The 23,526-nt window shown below is 39.3% G+C and overlaps 1 protein-coding gene and 1 long non-coding RNA gene across 4 annotated transcripts in view; both read left to right on the plus strand.

Annotated features, from left to right (window-relative positions):
* Positions 1–1,181: 1,181 nt before the first annotated feature.
* On the plus strand, positions 1,182–19,152 carry LOC120491783 (uncharacterized). The gene is made up of 3 exons (XR_005625321.2): positions 1,182–1,403; positions 13,195–13,353; positions 15,081–19,152. It is a non-coding gene; the product is annotated as an uncharacterized LOC120491783 (long non-coding RNA).
* Positions 19,153–19,558: 406 nt separating this feature from the next.
* The window catches only part of samd11 (sterile alpha motif domain containing 11), a 61,846-nt gene continuing 57,878 nt past the window's right edge, over positions 19,559–23,526 (plus strand). Inside the window, exons 1-2 of one of the 3 annotated variants that reach the window (XM_089124151.1) lie at positions 19,559–20,924; positions 22,201–22,292. In XM_089124151.1, coding sequence (XP_088980277.1) covers positions 20,468–20,924; positions 22,201–22,292 — 549 coding nt within the window. In that variant the 5' untranslated portion in view covers positions 19,559–20,467. Of the gene's footprint in view, positions 20,925–20,958; positions 21,169–22,200; positions 22,293–23,526 lie in introns of those variants that run through there. The other 2 variants (XM_089124150.1, XM_089124152.1) reach the window with 2 other exon arrangements.

Genomic DNA, 23,526 nt, shown 5'->3' on the forward strand with positions numbered 1-23,526 from the left:
AGAAAAAACAAGAGGGTCGTATGCGGCCCACGGAGTGCTTTTTGAATAGCGGTCTATGGCAAATAAAATAAAAAATATTGATTGTGGAAATCATGTGGATCTGTGGGAGGAGTGGTCTGTGTGGCCATTGAGTCATTTCTGTTTGCATTCTTTGTTTTGTCCTTTACGATGTAGGTGTGGGTTGCAACCTGATTTTCCATGTACTGATGAAGATCTCTGTGTGTATGATAAAACGACTCCTCGCTTCAGCAGCAGGCCTCAGTGAGCAGTGGGGCAGAAAACTGGCTCCTGAGCGATCAAAGCTGAGTGCAGCACATACATGGGGGCGTTTAACGTCGCCACCGACGCAGGCAAGCCCTTCTGTGGTCGGCTCGTGTTCTATATCTACACTTCTGACATTTTCACTTTTACGCTCATCGCTCCTCCTCATTCTCACTTTCGTTACCCACAAGCCCCAGTCATGGTGCATGCATGTATGTGTGTGTGTGTGTATATGCATGTTTTTTGTGTCTGTAAATGCACCCACTGACAGTAGGGTTTCCCTCCAGAGTGTGTGTAGGTGCAGCGCACATTTTGCATTCCACGCCCCACGTTCTCGAGGGTCACACTTTTCCATTGCTTATCGCTCGGATACCTCTTTGCACAGAACCGTGATTGCTCAATAATGACAACTGTAGCTGCAACATTCAGTGCAAATGTGAATGCGTTCAGATAAGAAGAGGGATATGAAAAGCGGCTTCACATTCACTACAATTTAAACGCATAATAAAAGCCATTTTACTTTACCAGTTTAAAACATTTGAAATGCTCATAGTATGTAAAATGTAATGCCATAACATAAATATAAGGAGATTCACTAATATATGTATATATTAAAAATGCAGCTAAATTAAAAATGTCAGATAAAATGTGTATATTTATATGTATTCTATTTTATAATTGTATAGAAAAATAAATAAACATGTAATAGTAAAATATGTAAAAATAAAATACATGTTTTTAATGTATTTAATGAGATTTAATAAGATGAATCTTCACAGGTGGTTCAGGACTTCCACACACACGTAGATGATATTGGCGTAACCGTGCGTGTCTGTTTTTCTCCTCAATCTTCTGTGTAGCGTTTGACTTGTGAACCGTGGCCCAGGCGGGCAGGAAACGCGTCATGGTGCTAACTGGAACCAGATGTCAGAGGCTGTTGGGGATTCTCACAATGGAACATGCTCGTCAAAAGGAAACTTTTTTTTTTCTCCTCCTCTCTCTCTCGCTCTCTATTTCTTTTCTTTTTTTTTCTCTGCAATCATCAAAGACCCTGCTTGTTTGGGTGCTGATTGATCACTAGAAGATGACAGACGCTAACACATCTAGATTCAGCAGGAAGGAAAGAGAAAAAGCAAGATGGGGTAAGGGAGAACCAAACCAGGAACTGACTGTTAAAGTACCAGTCTGTTAAAGTACCTTTGTTAACTCGGAAACTGGGGAATGTGCCTGGCTTCTGATGGACCATGGCCACCAAGCACCTGGCACTTGATTTTAATTATTTACTTGTATAATTTGAAAACACACCAGACAGGAGAAGTTGATAGGGGCCAGCTGGAGAAATACATCAGACATGATTTATTTATTTTTTGAACAGGGATCATTAAACTCATACCTGTACAAGTTCATCCACTCAAATTTTTAAAGTGCCCCGTTATGCTATTTTAAAGTCTCCTAATTGTTTTGGAGGTCTCCTACAAGAGATTTACATGAATCAAAGATCATGTATCATTTAATTCCCTCATAATATACATTGCACTGCACATCACCACATTTTTCAGTGATACTCAAACGGCTCAAAGGATAAATCAATCTCTCTAAATCCCTTCTTTCTGAGAGCTACTCTGCTCTGATTGGCCAGATGGCGCAATCTGTTGTGATGGCCCAGTCTTACAGCACCTGTCAGAAACAAAAACGGCCATTACCATAATAACTTCAGCTCCATCCGGAGACTTCCTACAGCTCTGCGATTGTACACTAAAGACAGTAACGAACAATGACGTTGATTTTACCACATCAATCCGAGCGCGAGTCTGAAGATTAAACATTGGAAGAACTAGTTATTTAACCGAACTTCCATCGCAAGGACGACTTGAGCAGGACATTTCTCAGTGATACACTAACGTTACTCAGTTTGAGGTACATTATGATGTTGCAATTTCTCATAATCAGTTTTAACAAGTGTATGTTCTCAAACATACTGATGTGTATCTTTCTAATTTATTGCAGTGAACATGCAGGAACTGTATCGATAACAGTGCATATGTTAGCTAAGAACTATGTGAATGACTGATGTAACAAATGCTTGTAAAACAAATCTTACTCCATCCTTTATCTTTACTCAAAGTAGTCAGAACGACAGACAGCAGAAGTATTTCAGTAAGACTATACATACAGGTTGTGATTCTGAGAAGCAAGCTGGTTCAAATAAACTAGGTACTGACTCAACTTACACGGCCAAGCATTTTGTGAATCCCACATAAAACTCCCAAGATTTAAAGGGTCTATGTGTAGGTATTTACTAAAAAAAATCTTTAAGATAGAGTCTTCATGTGTACATTTATGAGCCAACCATAATGTAATAGAGGGAATGACACCTTGACTGTCCACCACGGTTGCCTCCATCAGCCTGGAGGCTCAATTGTGTTTGGAGTCGTTGGGTCCGAATTAATGTGAAAATTCACAAAATGTGTCCTCTTGCACGTTCTTGTCTACTTGGGCTTGCATCTGTGCGGCAGCCATTAGTAAGTAGCAACAATCGCTAGCAGTAGTTTTTAAAATGGACTCTGTGGACGAAAAGAAGCGATCAGCCTCCAGCACAATCCAGATACCCATGTAAACTCCTCGTAAGTTAAAAAAAAAAGCCTTATCTAGTGTGGCCAACAAGCGTTCGAGCATGTGCACCGAGAACGAGCATGAGACTGGCTGTAGTTTCTCTAACGGCCACTAGTGTCAGTAATGGTAAGAAATTTCAGAACTTCCGCAATGCTCCTTTAATAAGCAGTCGTCAGTAAAATGAGGTGTTTGATGGCGGGTCAAGTTGTTCGCAGGCGGACAAAGTACAACATGGGCAGGTTTAATGCAAATAGCGACATAGAACCGTAAAGCAGTGGGATTTGAATAAAAACGACTTGTTTAGGCAGTTCAGAGTTGATTTTTTTTCTTTTGGGAGAACTTTATTATTGTGCACTTTCAATTTTACAACTTTGCAGAACGTTTACATTTACAAACAGCTATATTACACACTGCATGAATGGGAATATTTTGTAACTCTACCGATTAGGCCCGCCGATTGTTACATATGGTAAAACCATAATAGGGACACTTTAAGCATAAATCGTTATATTTGTCTTTTTGTGAGAGAGTGAAGAAACTAAATGTAGTGTCATGGGCTTTGTCAAACAACATTTTTAGGATCATGCAGAAGCTTCTTCTAATCTTTTGATAGAATTCAGTTGATGGCTAGATTCAGTCCTGGTTTATGAATATTAATTAGGGGAAGTAGAGTTTGTGTAATCGGAAAACGGTAATCCTAAAATGGCTACACCCACTTACCCATAAATGCTTTTGCATCCTAATTAATATTCAAGTCATGCGCTGAAAAGGTTTATAGTTTACCCCTCCCACACTTTTGAGAGCGTTTCTGATTTTTAATAATTCAGTTTGCCCAGCACTGCCATTTCCTTTTCTGTAATTTTTGGAAGTTTCTACATATTCTTACAGTATTAATTTCTCTATCGCTTTCTCTCTCTGTGGACCTGGCTAGTTGTGCAGTGAATTGGCCTCCTCTCAATGCCCCAAGGCATGGCCTGCCTCCACTCCGCCTGACTGCATGCACAGCCGAGCACAGGCATGCTGCCAACTGTGTCCTTGCTTTCAGCCTCTCCATTCTGCCAACCTCCCTTAGCTTCTCTAATGTCCTGCAATGCAGTTTCTCAGAATTAAGGCCACCAGGAAGCTTTGCATTTCAACACAGCCACGATTAAATGTAGAGGCAATATGTAAAACTCTACTTTATACAAGAGGCAAGTTTTAATACAATATTACTATACAATCTTAAATTAGTTAACCATTCAAGAATTTACCATGGTGACCATAGTTACCAACAAGATAGTATAGTTACTACATTTGTTAAAACATTAAAAACACTGAAAAATGTCTTTCCCACTAATACCATCTTTTATTTTTTGAATCCCCTTTAAAAAAATACGTTTTAATTACATTTTTACAGATTTGCAAGTAGCAAATCATGCTTCATGGCTGTCATATAAATAGCTTGTTTACCATCTAAAGAGACATTCATATTTTATTCCAACTTCTTATTTAGAAAATGTAAACATGGGAGGGACATAAAATGTGATTTCTTGGAGGTTTAATTAGCCACCATCAAAATAAAAAAAACTTTTTGTATTATTTAAGGAAATTGTCTTGGGTTACGACTGTAACCCTTGTTCCCTGAGAAGGACACATTGGGGAGCACCTTCAGTGGGATGTGCCTGAAGCCTGTATGGAACTAGTCCAATCTCGCTTAGTGTTGCAACATTACGTCACTTGTGACGATGATGTGGAAGCTATAAAAGGACGCCGGATCACAACAGCATCAGCTTCTGACAGGTCGAAGCAAGTCGTTCTCAGGAGCGCAGGAAGTGTGGACGAGGGATGCAGTGTCTCATTCCATTCTCTGGGAACCAGGGTTACAGCCGTAACCCGAGACTCTCCCTTTCGAGGGAACTCACGCTGCGTCAAGAATCGAAACATTGGGGAAAGAAATGCCCACTGCGCCACACTCACAAGTACCCACCCTGGTGTGACGCAATCTGGCATACTCAAGATGAGAGAACTTGTGAACCCAGTGTAGAGGGCAGATCCAGACTTTAATGTTTTATGAAGTTGTGTGGGGAGGCCCAGCCGGCCCCCGCTAGCAGGGCTTTAGAGGATGCCACTCCTCTTGAGTGGGCTCTTATCTGGAGAGGCGAATGCAAATTGGGTTCCTCGTAAGTTGAAGAAATGGCCTCTACTATCCATCTGCTAATAGTTTGTTTAGAGGCAGGGAAAACCCTTCTTAGGTGACCCAAAACATTAGGGATGTGCATTTCCATAGCTGAGGCCGATGCAATACACATCTCGATGCATGGCCAATGATACGATACATTAAAGATACATATAAGCAGCTACTGATCAGATGCAATATGTAAGTAATATCGTTGGGGGCGACCTCCCCGCTGTCATCCACCTATTTGAGGAGGTCGGCCTGGTATGCCTGCAAAAACCCCATTGTATTCAGGCATGCACCAGCCCGTCCCGCTGCCATATATGCCTTGCCCACCAAAGCCGATGTAGTACGGCAGGGCTTGGAGGGGAGCACCGGAGCTCTTAGGTATGATGCAGCGTTGGTTGAAAGATATGAAGCGAGAGTTTCTTCCACCTCCGGCATCACCCCATAACCGTTCTCTTTCTAGCCCACAAGGGATGAATATATATTAATATTTTGGTGCACAATAATCGTGACATGAACGGTTTACTCTACGACCTCGACACCTCGTTCATCGAGTTTGTTTTTTATGGCCGGTTCCTGCTTTTCTGATTGCCATTTCATATTTAATTTGGCCACTGCTCTGGTCACAACCTCCAGCAGCTCATTGAAGGCAGGAGATCCTCCATACATCATCCACCACTTGCATTTGTGAACCCCATGAGTGATGGGGTTCACAAATGTGTTGCTCGAGTGTTGATCGAGTGTTGCCCATGCATGCTCCACTCATGGAGAAACAACACAAAATGAGTTTGTCACCCTTGCTCAAAAAGCATGGGCAATGGGATGCACACTGCCTGTATTGTTTCTCCTTATTTGCCATTATATATAGATAGAGAGATGATAAATGTGATTTCAGACAGACAACACCAAATAAGACAGTGCAGTCATGCAGAACGCTTGCTGAAGACCAGAAAGCTGAAGCTGATCCGGCGTCCAGTCCTTTTATAGCTTCCGCATCACCTTCACATGCAACTTCACGAGACACGCAATGACGTAACACCAGTCGAGATTGGACTAGTTCCATGCAGGCTTCAGACGCATCACACTGAAGGCGTTCCCCAATGTGTCTCTTCTCTTTTTTAATATAAATTTAAAAATTTTTTTGGTATTTTATTTTCTAAGGGTTTTCCTAAAGGATTACCGACTATTTTTTATTTTTTTATAAAAAATGTTGTATTTTTTTTTTAATTTTTTATTTTATTATACCGACTATTTTAAAGGATTTTTTTTTTTTATAAACAGCAGTAACTATTTTGTATTTTGGTGTAAAATGTTCTGTATTCATTTATAAAATATTTAATACATTTCTTTTGAAGGACATTTTCTAAAGACTCCTCTACTGGAAATAATTATACTGATATTTGTGGCATTTGTACAGCTTTACTCTATACTAGTTAGTGTATAGTAAAATTTTGGTCAGAAAGTGGCTAACCCTAGAGTTTTTTGAGGTGTTAAAAGCTCAGTGTGTATGAACTGTGCTCGCTCTTGCTCGTGACCTCTATTTCCCCTGCCCAAGGCTGATCTGTGGGCCGCCTGCCCTGTGAACAGTCCCTGGTCCCTCTAGATCGATATTCATCTGCCTACCATGAGCTATGCTTGACCTGTAAGTGACCTTACCATGTGTTGAAGCTGCATCTATTACATAGATGATGCAGAACAGTATTTGTTGGCTGAGGTCAGTGTAAAAATACATTCTTGTGTGGGTAAAAGTGCACTAATTCTGACTGGTGGAGTATGGTGAGTGTGCTTACCCACAGAAGGCTGCATGTTATGGTGCAAAGCCAAACAATTGGGGGAAAAAATCTGTTTCAAGGACACAAGGACATTTGTTAGGACCCGAGCACCAGTGATGTGATCGGATGAGTGTTTTGTCATGTTTATGTGTGTGCAGTAGGACTCTCTAGTGTGGTGTGGTGATTTAGACTTGCCCTGTTTCCTGCTACAGGCTCATGGTGCGAGCTGCTGTCACCACTAATTGAACCCCGTAGGTGAAGTAAGGATGGAGGGAGGCAGTCGAAGGAAAGAAAAAGAGAGGAGGGGGGGCTGTAGTGCCCCTGGGGTTTTAGTCCCTGCAAGCCTGATTCCCTTGGTCTAAATATCTGGCTTGATGCTCTGGGGCATCCCTCCGTCTTATCTGCTGATAATTGGGTGCTGCAGCTACACAGCACAGTTATGAAATATAGATTTCTTCTATATCTGTGCAAAAAGTGCACATGAAAACCTCCCGGAACTATTAGTCTGAGGTTAACGTTAGAAAAAAGCCCCCCTGCATTATGCACTTTACTTGCTCATAATTCTGCTTAACAGAAGGGCAAGATTGCAAAACCGAAACAATACAGAGTTTATTGTAAAGTAGCGTCAGGGTTTTGTGGTACAATTAGCTCGAAGCCGATCCCACATTGTGTTCAGCTGTGTGTTCTTCCTGCATGGGCCCCTCCAGCCGAGATATTCCTCTGAGCTTCTCCATAGACCTGGGAACTGAACCACCACTGGCTCTGTTCAAATTACAGTATACCAATGTAATGTGCTGGTAAGGCAAACTCCAGAAGCCAACGTAATTTGGCTATAAAAGCTCCTGCAGGATGCCAAACACTGTTATACAGTTTCACAGTCATTGGGCCTCATTCATGAAACATTCGTAAATATACGAATAAATATGAGAGTGATTTGCGCGTAAATAGACCTTCCTGAAAACTCTTCTCCTGATTCACAAGTACTTCATAAACGTCAGATAGTGATAATGAAGTGTGTGTGTTAATGAATTCCAACCAGTCGTAAATGGGATGCGCGTGCACGTTCATTCTCAATTACCATAAATCCCGTCCATTATATCCGACTGACATCTATAGGCATATAATAACATGAATGCGAATGAAAAAGAAAGATTTCTCGGATGCAGAAATTGAAGTTTTATTATCAGAAGTTCATTCAAAACACCACATTTTATTTTCAAGCGTGCATAGTGGTGTTTCAGGTCCTAAAAAAAGGAAGCTAATGGAGTTAATGGAGTTTCATCTGTTAATCGAACAGTCCCAGAAGTGAGAAGAAAATGGTTTGACATTAATCTTGACAGCAAAAAACGAATTTGTTCACTTCTGAAAAATCGTATTCAAACTGGAGAAGGACCGCCATCGATCACCAGATCTGCTATTACTGGCTCTCATAATAAAAGTAAAAAGAAAACCCTATGTAATTACTATATAAAACATTTTTCCAAAATGCCGTTTAAATATGTATCCAGAAAAAAAAACGTATTTTTTCAGGTAGCTTTGCAGGAAGGTTTTGGATGCATGGAAAGCTATTGCTGGGATACCTTCAAAACGAAACAAGGAACCCTTAAAATAGCATAATGTAGCACTTTACCATTTCAACATTTTCAAAATTAAGAAAGTATGTAATGAGACTTGGTATTTACACTAACGTTGAAAAGTTTCAGGTCCGTAAGATTTCCACAAAAATATGAGGCATTATGAATATTATTTTCTTATTATATTGATAATAAGAAATGTTTCTTGATCACCAAATCAACATATCAGAATAAAGGATCATGTGGCACTGAAGACGAGTAAATCCTTCACAGGAATAAATTACTATTTAGGCTAAAATGTTCATATATATAAATTTTTTAATTGTAACTATTTTGAATTGTATTGAAAAATATTGCTGTTGTTACTGTATTTTGGATCAAGTAAATGCAACCTTGTTGAGCATACTGTTAGAGACTTTCAAAAATCTAAAAAGAAAAATCTGAACTTTTGAACAGTTTGTTTTTTATATTTAGTAAAAAAGAATAGCTTTCATCTGTAATAGCCATTCTTTTGCGATAACACTTTTTTCCATTCCGAGGAGGTCACTAAAACAGCTGAATGGTATTTTTCATTGACCTCACATTCAATTTAATTTTATTGTGGCTCTTTTCTCATAAATCTACAACATTAGTCACCTTTAGGATACGATGGCTCAGTAGCATCTGACACGCACACCGGGTTTAGCTTTTCTCCCTCTTCTAATTGGCCTACAGTGAACGTTTCATACAGTGATGTATAGATCTTACAGTGGATACTCTGAATACATTTTCTCAATTTCATTTTTCTATGGACCACCAGGGCTTTGGTCAATATCAATTGCAATGCCTGGCTCCGGGCAGACAAATTCATTTCAATTACAATTACCATCGTCGCGACGTTGATTTATAGCGTTGTTTTCTTTCCAGCGCCTTCCCGCTCCCATTAATCACCACTTGCCTGGCCGTATGATCTGCAGTTCATCTACCTGCCAAGCGGGATTGCTCCGCTGAGCATTGCTCCGCTGAGCATTGCTCCGCATCACCCCCCGTCAGAGACCACAGGGAATATTAGTGTCCTTAATTCACACTCCATCTTTCCACATATACTCTCAACAATGCTAACTTACAGGAATGCAAACGTGACGTGGTTCTTTGCTTCTCTCGTTACTCACTCAGTAGATCTTGTTAAACTCATTCTTATAAAAGAGGTAATGACATATACAATAATAAAGTAAAGTAATCTTTTAAAAATCTAGTTTTAAACCTGTGTCAAGTTCTTAGGATGTACTCTTGGTTTTCATTTTGTTTTCATATGGTTTTGAAAAACTTTTATACTATTTACAAAAGTGTAGGCTACATTTAAAACTCCAAAAATGTCGTGGTGTGACCAAAAAAAATCCGTACACCTTGAATACAAGTGCACACATCCTATTTTTTAAGTTTTTTAAGAGTTACTATTTTATAAATATTACCACATGACATTTTACAATTGGATCTTATCTTGACATAAATGTCAAATTATCTGATATTTTGAGAGGCTCATTGACCTTGACACACAGTCATGAGCATCTGCAAGTGTCCATTCTATGATATAATTTTTGGTTTTATGTATGAATTGCATTTTTTAAATATATATATATATATATATATATATATATATTTAAATATGTTAATAAGCCACTCCAAAACAAATGCATTGTTTATTGACACAAACAAAATATTGTTTGTGTTTGTGTCAGTATTGCTTCAAATCTTTGGTTGTTACATGTACATTCACTGTTACTATTCATTTACAAATGTTTAATTTTCCCATTTCCTAATTCAACAGGCTTCCAGTAAACAACCTCATTACATATTTATGAGGTTTGGCCATGTCGTATCCTCATAAATGCTGTATAGATCATGTTATTTTAGAGACACAAGACTGAAAGTGTTCTGTGACGTGCTACCCTCTCTCAATTCACCATTTGGTTACAATCAGTCTTGTAAAAGCTGTAACTATTTTGGATCGTCTGGAAATGTTAAAGACACTGTCTCTCGTTTTGTCAGTGCTTCCTCCTCTGTATTTCAGGGTGAGTCAGAGGCTCAGACGTCGTCTAAATATGTGAAAGGGTGCCATTCCAGGCCAAGCGTAGCTGCCGCTGACATGACTGTGTTTGCACTGTTCAGATTTGTCCCCTTGGCTTGGCAGCTGCCGCCGGATCCTGCCGTGCTCTCCCGCGGTCATCCTGTCTCAAACGTCACGTGAAGAGTGGAAAATACGTACACATTTGCAGGCACCCCGACAGTTTCCAGAAAAGGCTGTGATTCAGGCCTCCAATCCAATAAAACGAGATGCTGTGGTTCAGCCTGGACAGATTGAAAGTCTGTTTGGACAACATTTTGATTGTCCTGTTTTGGGTGTTGTGGGAAACAGACTGGGTTTCAACCAACATTGGAAACTACGCATTAAAAGCGTAACTGGAGTAATTTGTCGCAGGGCAGATTTACTCTGGATAAAGTTATGAAAGTCCTTAAAGGTTAATTCTAGCATGCTAACGTTAGCCTATTCGCAGGCTGGAGAAAGAGAAGCTCATTCAATTTATGGTTACAAAGACTTTGGATCATCTTCCAAAATTAAGTTAAATGGTAAATACTCAAAAGAATGTCTTCCTGGAAGGATCTGTTAACTAACTTGCCAAACTGACTCTTCCTTTCCGATATATTACTTCCTTGTCATCTTAAATCAACAAAATAGATTCCAGTGAACTTTAAGTTACGGACACCTGGTTTTTCTTACTTTGGCTAAAGATGATGGAAAATGTACAGTTGGATTTGGTGTCATCTGAGTGAGGGGTATAGAAGTGAATAAGATCTAAATATGAGCTGAACGTCTCAAACAATGATTGTCTTTCTGCAGCATTAGTTATAAGCTAAGATTATTATCTAGTATTTTAAGATGGTATGATCATGTCTCTTCATTCTTGATGATTGAAATATCATCTTGATGATGAAATATCAATATTTAACTGTTATCAAATTATTTGTGTTTAAAGATTGACTAAGCATTAAAAAAAAAGAAAATGCGCATTCACGATTAAATGTTAAATACTGATCAATACCGATAAATAAATAAAAGATCTTTAATATCGGCCGGTAACCAATAGTACACGAGGAATAATTGACAACGGGCCGTTGAATTATTCGAAAAATAATGCATACCTGAGGGGGTAATTGTTTTTCAATAAGTCAGGGCCTGCTGTCAATTATTCCACTTATACTACGGTTGTGTTTTTCACAGCATTTGTCAGGTTTTTGTCCTTAAAAATCTCTTGTGTATTGGACTTACGCATCTCATCCCATGCCTCTGTTGCTAATTCCAAAATGACATTTTCATTCATAAGGCAGGACCTTACTTCCAGACCTGGACGAAGGACGGGGCCTACGCCAAAGAACTTTGAGACAGAGCTTGTCGAGGGTTTACTTTGTTTTATTTTGTCTGTAAAATCAGTTTACAAAATAAAATTCATTCGTATGAGAGTCCTCCCGATTCTTGTTGATAGAACTGTAATGGGGTCAAGACCTGCCTTGAACTACTTTAGCCGTGTGTTTCCCAGAAAATAATTGACTGTTCGCAAAAGCCACACCCCCTAGGTATTGTTACTTCGCCCGTCAAACAAATTGTGAAACTGCGCGACAAATTCCCATGAGGTGTCTGTGCGTGTGTCAGTGACCTTTTTTGGAGCAATACCTCTGCGATATCGTCCAGATTGAGGCACAAGGGGTTACAGTATGCAGTGGATTGATATATTCATATAATAAAAATACGCAATGAAGGAGGCACGACTACTATCGTGGCGAATGCTTATACCCGTCTCAAGTGAAATCTGAGAAACCCCATGACATGTACCTCAAATGCAACCAAACACAGCCTTGAAGAAGATTTTACAAGCTGGATCAGTGGCTAATTGTTTGGAGTTAGAAATATATAACTAACGCTATTTAAGGTTATTTCTATTCCTTACGATATTGATATATGAACTGATGTTTTAAGTAAGCTTCATGCTTTACCCATTGCGAGCGTGCACTCCTCTAAACTGTAGTCTACGAGTGTAGCACTGCTCTAGGTGACTACTGCTCATTCCCCCCCCCCCCCCACCCCCCATGTATCATGTTTACAACAATTCTTTATGTAATTCCTTTGTGGATCCTCTAGATCTGCTTTCTCCATGTTTCTTTGACTAATCTCAGTGTCTCAGTCTCACGTACGGTGCACACGAGTTAACCATGTTCGACACATTTAACTGGGAGTGGGGCCGTCCACACTGTTTTATCCATTGTAGGCACCGCTCACGTTGTGTTTTCGGCTTTGGAAATGGAAAGAACACAACTCCAGACAATCTATAGGGGTATCTATCGAGGTACTCCAAACCATCTATCGGCCGTGGGCGCATCGCTTCAGCATCTTGCTTGGAGTCAATGTTTGACGGACCTGATCACATAGTGACAGTTGCTATGATGTGTAATTGGACAATGGCCGTTTAGGGGGAGGGATCGGCGAAAGGTCAATTGCACGCCTTAGAATGTTTGTAAACTAATCGGATTCAACTGCCCCGTACTATAAAGATATATTGTGATTTGCGCAGATTCTCTAACACATGGATCTGTGCTGATCTGTGCTGGCAACCCAAGTTCAAATCAGTGACATTTCCTCATTTTGTGTCATTCTCTATCTGCATCTATTAAAGCAGCCAAAAAAAGCAGACTGCCTCTAATGAGTGGAGTCTGGCGGGCCCGGCCTGTCTGTGAGCGATCCGTATGCAGCTCACTCAAGGCTGGATTGGTGTTTTTTCAGGAAGTGCAGCTTCTCCACAATGCTGGTCCGATGAAAGCAGAAGAGCGCTATCGATCAGGTTCTGGGGGAGGATGACCTGCGGTGGAAGTGAGGCTGAGCTGCTGAAGAGTGAAAGGAGAACTGGAAGGGTTCTTAGGACCTCTGAGGGCAGATGAGGAGGTATGTGGGGGGCATCAAACCCCTTCTTCTCTCTCTCTTTCTCTCTCTACCACTCTAGTTTACTTCCACAGGGCTTCAGAGTGTGCAGTGTAGTGTTGCTGATGAGAACTGTTGGAGCGGAGCTTAGCGGCTGAAGGTCAGAGAAACCGCTGACTTTAGGGATGCTGTGCCCACATATTCAAAACACACACTAGCCAGAACCCAAGTTGGGTAAAAGTCTTGAAATATGAGTCACTTTATTTCTTAAGTTCACTCAATGTGGGACCATTGAGCAAAAGTTAAAGCTATTATCCAAAAGCTATGGGCTAATGTTTGTTTTGATGAATTTCACCTTTTTTCACAGGTCAATGATAACCTAATGACTTAATTCCCCAATCAAAAACATAACATATTTTGACACATTTAATTTTTTTTAAGTCTTTAAAATTAACATAGATGTTAGTTTATGTTTAAGACTATAAAGATTGGGGCTCACAATTATTGACGTTATGTCTTATACAATTGAGATAATCCGTAAAATAATTGTTAAAACATAATGTATGAAAAATCGATTTTCATTTTGGGAGCTAAACATTACATTCATGCCAATTTTAATGTAAAAATAAAGGAAATTACCGTATATAATTTAATACTGGAATTCAATACTAATCAAGACCGATAAAAACTCTCTTATGATAATATTGTCCAATGACCAATATAGTACTGTTATATCGTGCATCCCTTAGTTTGCGCAGATGCTCTAACACATCGAGAATTGAATTAATATGATAGATATTCAGTTAAGAAGTCACTATGTGTGATAGACCTTATGTCCAGACGTTACGACTCTGTATTGTGGAGTCTGCTATTCCTCCATTACCCTCTTCAGCAATTTAATTAAAGAGGGAGAAGTGATTGAGTTTACTAGAAACCGAATTACCTCACTGTCATCTGTGTGGCAAGACCAAAACATCTCGTACATATTGTGAGTTAATGCACAGGTTTACCTGCATTGCCCTTACTGATATAATAATTTCCCAATATCACGTAATATGGACCATCTCTCCTGGCGTGACCAGCCTGTGGAGCCGATGTGCCCCGGGGGACAAATCGGCCTGGGCGGCGCGCTAATTGAAACGTGTCGGCGACTCATTGACGTCTAGGCTCTTGTTTCAGGGCTATTTCAAACCACAATGCTGATTGCTGGTTTCAGATCATGGAGGGAAAAATCAATATGGCCTGAGAGATCAGGAACTACTCTTTGCCGGTTTAACTCTTGCTGTATACCGGTAAAAGAATAGTCCTATCTGAACAATGTAGAGACTTTGTAGTTCTTCGTTCAAGAAATATTTCTGTTCTGCAGAATATAAATCCTAAATATCTTTATAAATCATAATAGTATATATTGTACTTTCTTGAATCTTGATTTAAATAATGCAATGCTTTTGTGTGTTATATGAAACCACTTTTGAAACAGCAGATTTATCTTAAGTCTTATTCTACTGGTTATCTCAAAATAATCCTGCACATTTCAGCTGTTGGTGTGGCCTAAACAAATGGCCTATAAATGCAATTTTGTGGAGGGCTAACTGTTAGCTTTCTTTGATGCCCTCCACATATTGTGGGGCCTTTTGTAAAATGGATTGCACATGAGATAAAGAATAATTTATGTTCCTTTCACAGTTTGGCATAAACAGAATGGCACTGTTGTCAATAACGCAAACTCTTTTTTTTCTTTCTATTTACAGTATGTTTATCATGGCAGGGATGTATTCAAGCTATGCAGGTGAACATTTGGCTATCACTGACTGAATGAAAGTAATGACATTATCTGTGAGTACTTTTAAATAAGTCACAAGTACAGACCATGTTTGCATAATGTGATGTCATGCATATAGTAATGGTAGAATTAGACAATAATAGTCCTAGCGTCCTTGAAAACAAAACTGGTGTTTGGTATGCATGTATAATACCGTTCAATAGTCAGTATAAGATATTTATATATCAGCAAGGATGTATTAAATTGATTAAAAGTGGCAGTAAAGACAATTATAATGCTATTAAAGATTTCTCTTTAAAATAAAAAAGTTTTTCAGGATTCTTTGATAAATAGAAAGTTGAAAGGATCAGCATTTAATCATGATTTCCACAAAAATAAAATGGTTTTCAACATTGATAATAATAAGAAATGTTTCTTGAGCAGAAAAAATGTAATCTTGTGACACTGAAGACTGGAGGAATGGTGCTAAAAAATATCAGCTATTTCATCATAGGAATAAATTACATTTTAAAATTGTAACAAACTTTTGTTACTGTTTTACTGTATTTTTGATCAAGTAAATGCAGCATTGGAGAGCTGAGCACATATTGACCTCTTTTGAACTGTAGTGTATGGATGCATATTTACTTTAGCCATTAGTAATGGTAAAGTGAAGTGTTTAGGGAAGAAAAGGGGATGAAGTTTTGTTGCTTCTGATGGTGTTGACAGCTTTAGACACTGGGCTAAAATCGGTATCGTCCCTGGCCGCCCACCCACTCAGCTAGGAGATAAATCCCATGTGGTAGCTTGGGCTGCCGGTTGGGGTCACAGACTGCCTCCATGGCTAGATCTAGATCCCCAGAGAGCAGCGGAGGGCGCCGACACCACAGCACAAACCTGAGGAGACGCTCAGGGTTTTACATTACACAGCATCACTTTACCGGCGCTGCATGAGCTGGCGACTGTGATCCCGAAAGTCCCTCTGGAGAGTCCATTTAAAATCCAATAGAGGCTTTATGAGAAGCGGTAGAAAAAGCAGATGAAGAAAAACATTAGGTTGTGGTATTTTTTTAATAGTTGACAGAATACTATTTTGACAGATGATATAACTTGGTATAATAACAATCATATTTAAAATGTGAATAACTAATAAAGTGTGTAAAAAACTAATCATTGCAACTCGCATTCTACGTTTAGCTCTTATTTGTCTCAGTGGTAGTTGTTTCAGACTTTATCCTGACACCTGTTGGCCTGGATGCATGAAATGTATTTAGTAACTGCTGCTTCACAATTAAGTTTTCTCATCTCATTCTTGATTGATTGACTGACTGATTGATTTGTAGTTGCTCAGCCAATTGCATGAACCCGCGAGTCATGTGATGCAAACAGTGTGGTGTCCATGAGTGGGAAACACAGAAAAATTCCCCAAAAAAGTATTTAGTCTTCATTTCATGTAAACGCACATCATTTAATGTTATTTCTTAAAAGCACTGTTATTTCTTTATTTTTAAAACAATTTTAATGAGAGCTTAGAAGTAGGCTTCATTAAGGAGTAAACCTTTAATTAATCTCACAGCATTTTTCATTGTTTTAATGGTGATGGGGAAGAGAGACGCTGTTTTCTTCGGATATGGGTAGGCTTATATTTCACTGCTCATGTCTGAAAGGCTGGCTCCAAGCATTAGGGGTGGGCTCTAGCTCTCTGATGGTTTTCCAGTGAGTATTTGTCAGGTCAGACTGTGCACCGCCCGGCGGTCTCCGCTCCTCTCCCCGGGTTATTTATTACCTCTCTCCCCCGCCGGCAGCGCTGTGGCTCCGGGGCCGCTGCCAACAACGGCGCGAAGGCGGGGACGACTGCAAGGGGGTTCTCTACATCCGAAAGGAAATGGGCATCGACTTACACTGAGAGAATACGGAGAAAATAAAGTTATTGGCATGTATTTTTACACAGAGGAATCGGTTTAATAATAGGCAGACCAACAGAAAAATCTGCATTTTACTGGAAGTAAAACAGCTTTTAATTATTTGTAAATTGTAAATATTTTTTTGTATGTTCATATGTTCATGTTTTACTTTGATTTTGTTTATGTAACAAATGTCTACTGCATATAGGCTACTTAAGTTTCAAACAGTGTTAAAGGGATACTCCACTTTTTTTTGGAAATAGGCTAATTTTACAACTACAGCCCCCCCTTTTCCTACTATGGAAGTCAATGAGACCAGAAACTGTCTGGTTACTGGTATTCTTTTAAATATCAGAAAATCGGCTGAAAGGATTCAAAAACGGTAAAACTCAACTGTTTAATTCTGAGGGAGTTGTTAAAGGAGCCTGTTTCCAAAAAAAATTGGAGTATCCCTTTAAGGCCAGATCTGCATTAAAGATGGGCCTACTGTGTTTATGTAGCCTATGTATGGTGTTGTGATTTATAAAATATGAAAGTATTTGAGGAAGTATTAAAAAATAGTCTTATAGCAGTATTAAGGCCTTCTAAATATAAATTGGAGTTTATAGTTTGACAAGCTAAAAAATAGATTAATGGAAAAGTTCTGAATTACTTGTTTACCAATATTTGTAATATCATTTGGATAAACAACACCCTCCTTATTCACAACTATAGCTACTTTTGAGCATTGTTTACATATCACAATGCACAAATGCCATAAACCTGAACAAAATATTGTCACAAAGATTCTTTTTTTTTAATTTTTTATATATAGTAATTTTACACTTTACTTTTTTCAGCTTGTACATTTATCCAGCTCTAATTTGACTATGTAGTTAAAGCATGTGTGAGAGTTTATATAAACTTTATATAATCAAAAACAGAAGTTGCTTGATGCGTGTTGTGAAATGTGAAACCATTTCATGCACTGTGTGAGTGGGTGGCACTTTCATTTTGATGAGCAAGAGGAGGACGCCACAGGACTTGTTCTGCTGAACTGTCGATAATGTGGGGGCTGAAAGTTCAGGGGAAGCCGTCCTGAACCCAAACTGTGGGCAGATTGTCATGTGTAAAATTAGGGGAACCCCTCCTTCATAAATAGTGCACTTTTAGTCCCTCATGAGTCATCCGCGGTTATAATGTAGAAGAGAGTGGGGGTGAGGGGGCAGGGTATCCCCGTGGGGGATCCTCACACTTTGGGTTTCAGGGATCTCCTGAGGTCTCTGAGAACCTTAGACCTTTAGATTATTTCCATTTCCTCGTGATATGTCTTTGTGGGGGCGATTTAGTCTCTAGTCTTAAGTCTCTCTACTGTAGTCAAACAACAGTGTCTTTAGAACATTTTGTGATTAGTATTCAATCTTCTTTTGTTCAAATAAGCTTTGTTTGTCTTCACTAAGACTGGGTAGCTTTATCAACAATAACAATAATGATGATGAAGTTTCTTTTAAAAGTTGTTTCTAACACTGTAACCATGACCTGTTTGTGCACCTCCGGACTGGAGAGTATTAGACAACACCAAGAGAATCATTTTGTTTGAGAAATTAGACTACATGGGTTAAATTTATTTTATTTATTATTTTTAACAGGGTGTTGCTGCTAAAGCATTCAGTGGCAGCTTTCTGACATTATTTATTTTTGTTAAATAACAAAGACTGCTACAGCATTTAACAGTCATCTGGACTGTATTCGACAATAATTCGATACATGTACACACAAATTACCATCTATAACAATTAGGCCTGAATCAAATGAAATTGCAAATAAAATAAAGTGTTGTAAATGTGTAAATAAATAGAATTGTATGTTATAGTCAATTAATGACAATGTTGGATGTTGTAGCATACATACATACATACATACATGTGTATACATGTGTGTGTGTGTGTGTGTGTGTGTGTGTGTGTGTGTGTGTGTGTGTGTGTGTGTGTGTGTGTGTGTAAATTTAACAAAAATAAAGTGCCACTGAAAGCTGAATCTACTTATCTTTCAAAAAAATAGAAAACTTAAGTTTAAGTGGCAGTTTTTGTTAAATTTACATTAAAATACAAATACACTGACTGTTCCAGCAGTACATTTTACTGCCTGTTACTTTTGTAACTTTGTCAATGTATTTTTTCTTTTCTGTAGAGTCCTGCCTCCATTATTTTGCAACAAGGCCTGATGACATAAAGTTCAAGATTATATCAGATTAAAGACTCAAACTTGGCATGTCCAGCAACTGTCACCAACAAAAACAAAATGTCAACCAGAGAAAAACAAGTTGACACACAAGACTGAAATAATGCTGTAAACAATAAATAACATGCAAAACTACACTCCACTGTATAGGCTAGACAACAAAAATAAACAACATTATAACTGTTTATTTTAAAATATATTGTATTTTTTACCGAATACTACATGTTTGACAACTTACAGTAATCTTTTTTTAACATTAACATTTTTCTCGGTATGGTATAGGCTATATTATTTATATTCAACAAGTCGTCTTTTGGTTAATAAAAAAAAATCACCGTAACAGATTAAAGGTAACCACATTACTGTTTGAAAATGGAAAATAAAACCTAAATCGAATGATTTCTGTGAACTTTATGCAGTGACTGGAAACCGTGACGCAACCTCGGCCGTCGCGGACCCCCTTGAGTGCGCTCGCGCTCGCGCTGCCTCCGCTGTTTAAATGGGCCAAGTTTGAGAAGCGGCGGAGAGTGCAAATCTTGTTTGGTCTGGGTCTGTGAACTAAAGCGTGACTTCAGCGACGTATTAGGGGTTAAAAGAAAGAACGAGGGAGAGAGAGAGATAGAGAGAGAGAAAAAACCCAAATAAAGTCCCATTAGCGCCAGGCATCATTTGCAATCGAAAAGGCGCGCATAGATGGCTTAATTATTTCTATCCTCGTCAGATATGAAAAATGCTCCGAGCCAGTCAGGCTCACTAGGTTACCCACTGTGCATGTACTATTGAACTTTTAGTGATCTGCAGTACATATAACCTTACTATATACGCATTATAATGCGTTAAAACGTCCTAGTTGTATGGTGTCCTCATTACTTTCTGGACGAAAATAAACTAAGCACTGGAGTTGATGCAGAAAATAAACATAGCGAAGTTGCCATAGTGATTATTTTAAAGGAAACGCGGGATAAACAATCATTAGGCATTGAGCACGCTCAGCGTTAATATCTGGCGGAGATGTCAGGCATTAGTCCGATTAGATGTGGTGGGCAGGAGCGCGGGGAGACCCGTCATGCGAGCAGTGCACTGAGGAGAAGAGTGAAGTGGTGAATGGCTGAACTTAAGCGCTCTGCTGTCAGCCAGCGACGCGGGAGTCGTGCGTAAACACACCGGTGCGCCTGGAACTCCACGAAGAGGGACACAAGTTGGGACGCATGAACTGCTAATCACACGTTACCGGCGCTCCGCTTCGGGTAACATGCCTGCCATCAAAAAGGAGAGACTGGATGGAGAAGACATGGCATTAGCCGCCTTCAACCAACCCGAATACCTGGCCCCTTTAAATGCCACCGCTATCCCCGTGGTGACCCCTCATCCGCCGCCGTACGATCACATTTTCGCCCATCATCAGCGCGCGTACTTGGGCTTTCGCGACACCGCGCTGCATCAGCAGCACCTTCACCACCACCCGGACGACTTCATGCTAGAGAGCTTCTCGTCAATCCCGGACTTTCAGCCGTTTTTCGACAACGGAGAGCCTTGTATCGAAGTGGAATGCGGGGAAAACAAAGCACTACTGTACATTAACAAACTGTGCCAGGGCAGCAAGGGGCCCTCCATCAAATACCGGGCTGAGTGGCTCACCCCAAACGAGTTCCAGTTCGTGAGTGGAAGAGAGACAGCCAAAGACTGGAAACGGAGTATTAGGCACAAAGGTAAGTCAATGGCGTGTGCAGACGAGTGGATATTACTTTTGGAATACGGGTTCATTTAGCCTCCATCGTGTTCTTGAATTAACAGAACCGCTTTTGGGGGGATAAAAAATATGGATTACTTAACAGTAGCCTAACTACTTTATTGCACTGAGAAGAGCTCACTGTGCCTTGCGTCGAACTGCTTTGGATTCGCACTTTTGGGAAAAAAGGAGAAAGGTCTTTTTTACGCACGTGGATTGAACAGGTATTGAAGAAATAGATTTTTACTTGAATTTTTAAAACTTTTCAAACTGAAGTGCATGTCTACATAAAGTAGAGTAGATCAGGATTATGACACCGTGGCACATTATCAAACAGTTATGGATTAAGCAACTTGTTTACAAAGATTTTAACCATTAGACTTTTCTGAGGTATGGCTATAACACTTCACACTTAAAACTTAAAGATGTTATTTGTGTAGTTACTCTGTACTGATATAACTGCTCATCTAAAGTTTTTTTGTGTGTGTGTGTGTGTGTGTGTGTCGTAATAACATGTTTATTTCCATCCGGTCAGTTTGCTACAAACATTCTTGCCACGACCATGCCACGGTCATTTCTATTTAGCCTATATTTCGACTTTTCAGTGTTTCAACACAATTGTTCTTTATCAGTCAGTGGTCGAACAGTGCAATGAACTTAACTCTTTAGATTATCACTGATTTTACTTTACTACGTTTAAGTCTGATATGGAACTTTTCAGTTTGAATGGGTTGCCATATTGTTTTTTTTTTAATTAATTACAATCATATATTGTTCAGGTAGTAGGCTTCTAGTGAAGTAAATGTCAGTATTGAGTTGCTTGCTGCACATTATTATATGAACAGCTTGTGTTTACAAAGATTTAAAGTAGGAAAACACCATATTTTGATATTTTACAGTATGCGGAATAACTTTGTGATGATGTACCTGCTCATCTGAAGTAGCCTATATGGTTAATTGAGTTTATTTTCAGAGGTTTCAGGTCTCCTTTCAGACAACAGTTTATTTTGGTTAACAGACTAATTGTGCACTCTTGGTATCACTCTTGGTCACTTACTGTAACACAAATGTATTGTTAAGACACTTTGGGGCACAGTGATAGTGAGTCGCAGTGATAGTGAGTTGAAGCTGAATGTCAATTTAAAAAAAAAAAGATTTTGTCGAATGAACAAGTGAGTGAATTGTTTTGTACTCCATATATACATACGCAGGAATTTAAAAGGTTACTGATTTTTTTTTTTTTTTTTTTTTTTTAGGGAAAAGTCTGAAGACACTTATGTCCAAAGGAATCTTACAGGTACATCCTCCAATCTGTGACTGCCCTGGCTGTAGAATTTCATCTCCTGTGGTAAGTTTGCAATTCAATGTAGTCTATTTTGGCTTTAATTTGTCTTTTAAGCATGTTGGTATAACTTGTTCATGTATGTGTGTAAATATATATATATATATATATATATATATATATATCACTTTAAAGGTGAAGACCAAGTTTGTACATTGAATGCTATTGTATGTTGTGCATGTAACTCATGGAGCAAATGTTATTCAATGAAATGTTAAGCAGTGGATGACGCTGCTGCTGATTAATTACATAGTTTGATGCATTTTTCTCTGAATTGCATTAGAGATGTTAAGGACAGTGACTTGCTGTTAGTGCTGTCACGGTTGTTTCTCAGAAAGTAAATAAAGAGCAAGTACAAGGAAATGTGAAATGGTTGGAATTGATTGTTTTGGTTTGTTGGACTCCGAGCGGCAATGTAAGGTCACAGATTGTCTGTAGCAGATGTTCGAGCAAAACATGCCACACGCTCCTTATTTCCACTTTTCTAGGATGCTTCATCGATCATGTAGACGACAAAACTAGTTCAGTGTCCATGAAGGTCAGAAAGAATTGGGAGTAGTTGAAAGATTCATCACTCTAGAAGGCATTTTTACAGATTTTTTTCTTTTCGGTGACATGGCAATGTCACGGACAGCGATCATATCCTGAAGTTAATCAGTAATATTAATAGCTGATGTATGGACTTTCATATCTCTTTATTCTCACTCTGTGATATCTCCCACCTCTGTTAAAACAAGCAGCTTTGTGCATTGTGTGTGTGAGCGTGTGTGTGCCTGCACCAAGCTGGCTAGTGATTGGCTGCTTGCAGTATTTGTCCACACAGGTGCTGTGTTTTATCTGAACTGAGCGCGTCTGTTGCCGCCTCTAACAGTTAATCTGGAGGGGAAGGGCGTAAGAAGCTTACTGAGCTACTGAACGTAGCTACCGGTGATTACTGAGGCAGCGGCACGCAAAGCGAAGGCGCTTCAGATAAGCTGGAGGTGTTTGAGTGATGCAGGTAAACTACTGAGGAGGGCCAGAGCCAGAGTCAGAGGAGATAAAAACTTAATGGCTTAGTTGTTTGGGGCCCTTATATTACCTCTCACTGAGTGTGTTAAAATCTCATGGAGGCTGATTTTGAAGATGAAGTCGAGTAGGCTTGTGACTGGCAATGTCTGATTGTTGTCTTATCATTCATTCCCCAAGTGAAAGGGTTCTGTGGTGCTGTATCACCTGATAGTGTTCAGATGAATCAGACCCT

The sequence above is a fragment of the Pimephales promelas genome, chromosome 20 (assembly GCF_988280905.1).
Source record: "Pimephales promelas chromosome 20, fPimPro1.hap1.1, whole genome shotgun sequence".
Lineage (NCBI taxonomy): Eukaryota > Metazoa > Chordata > Actinopteri > Cypriniformes > Leuciscidae > Pimephales > Pimephales promelas.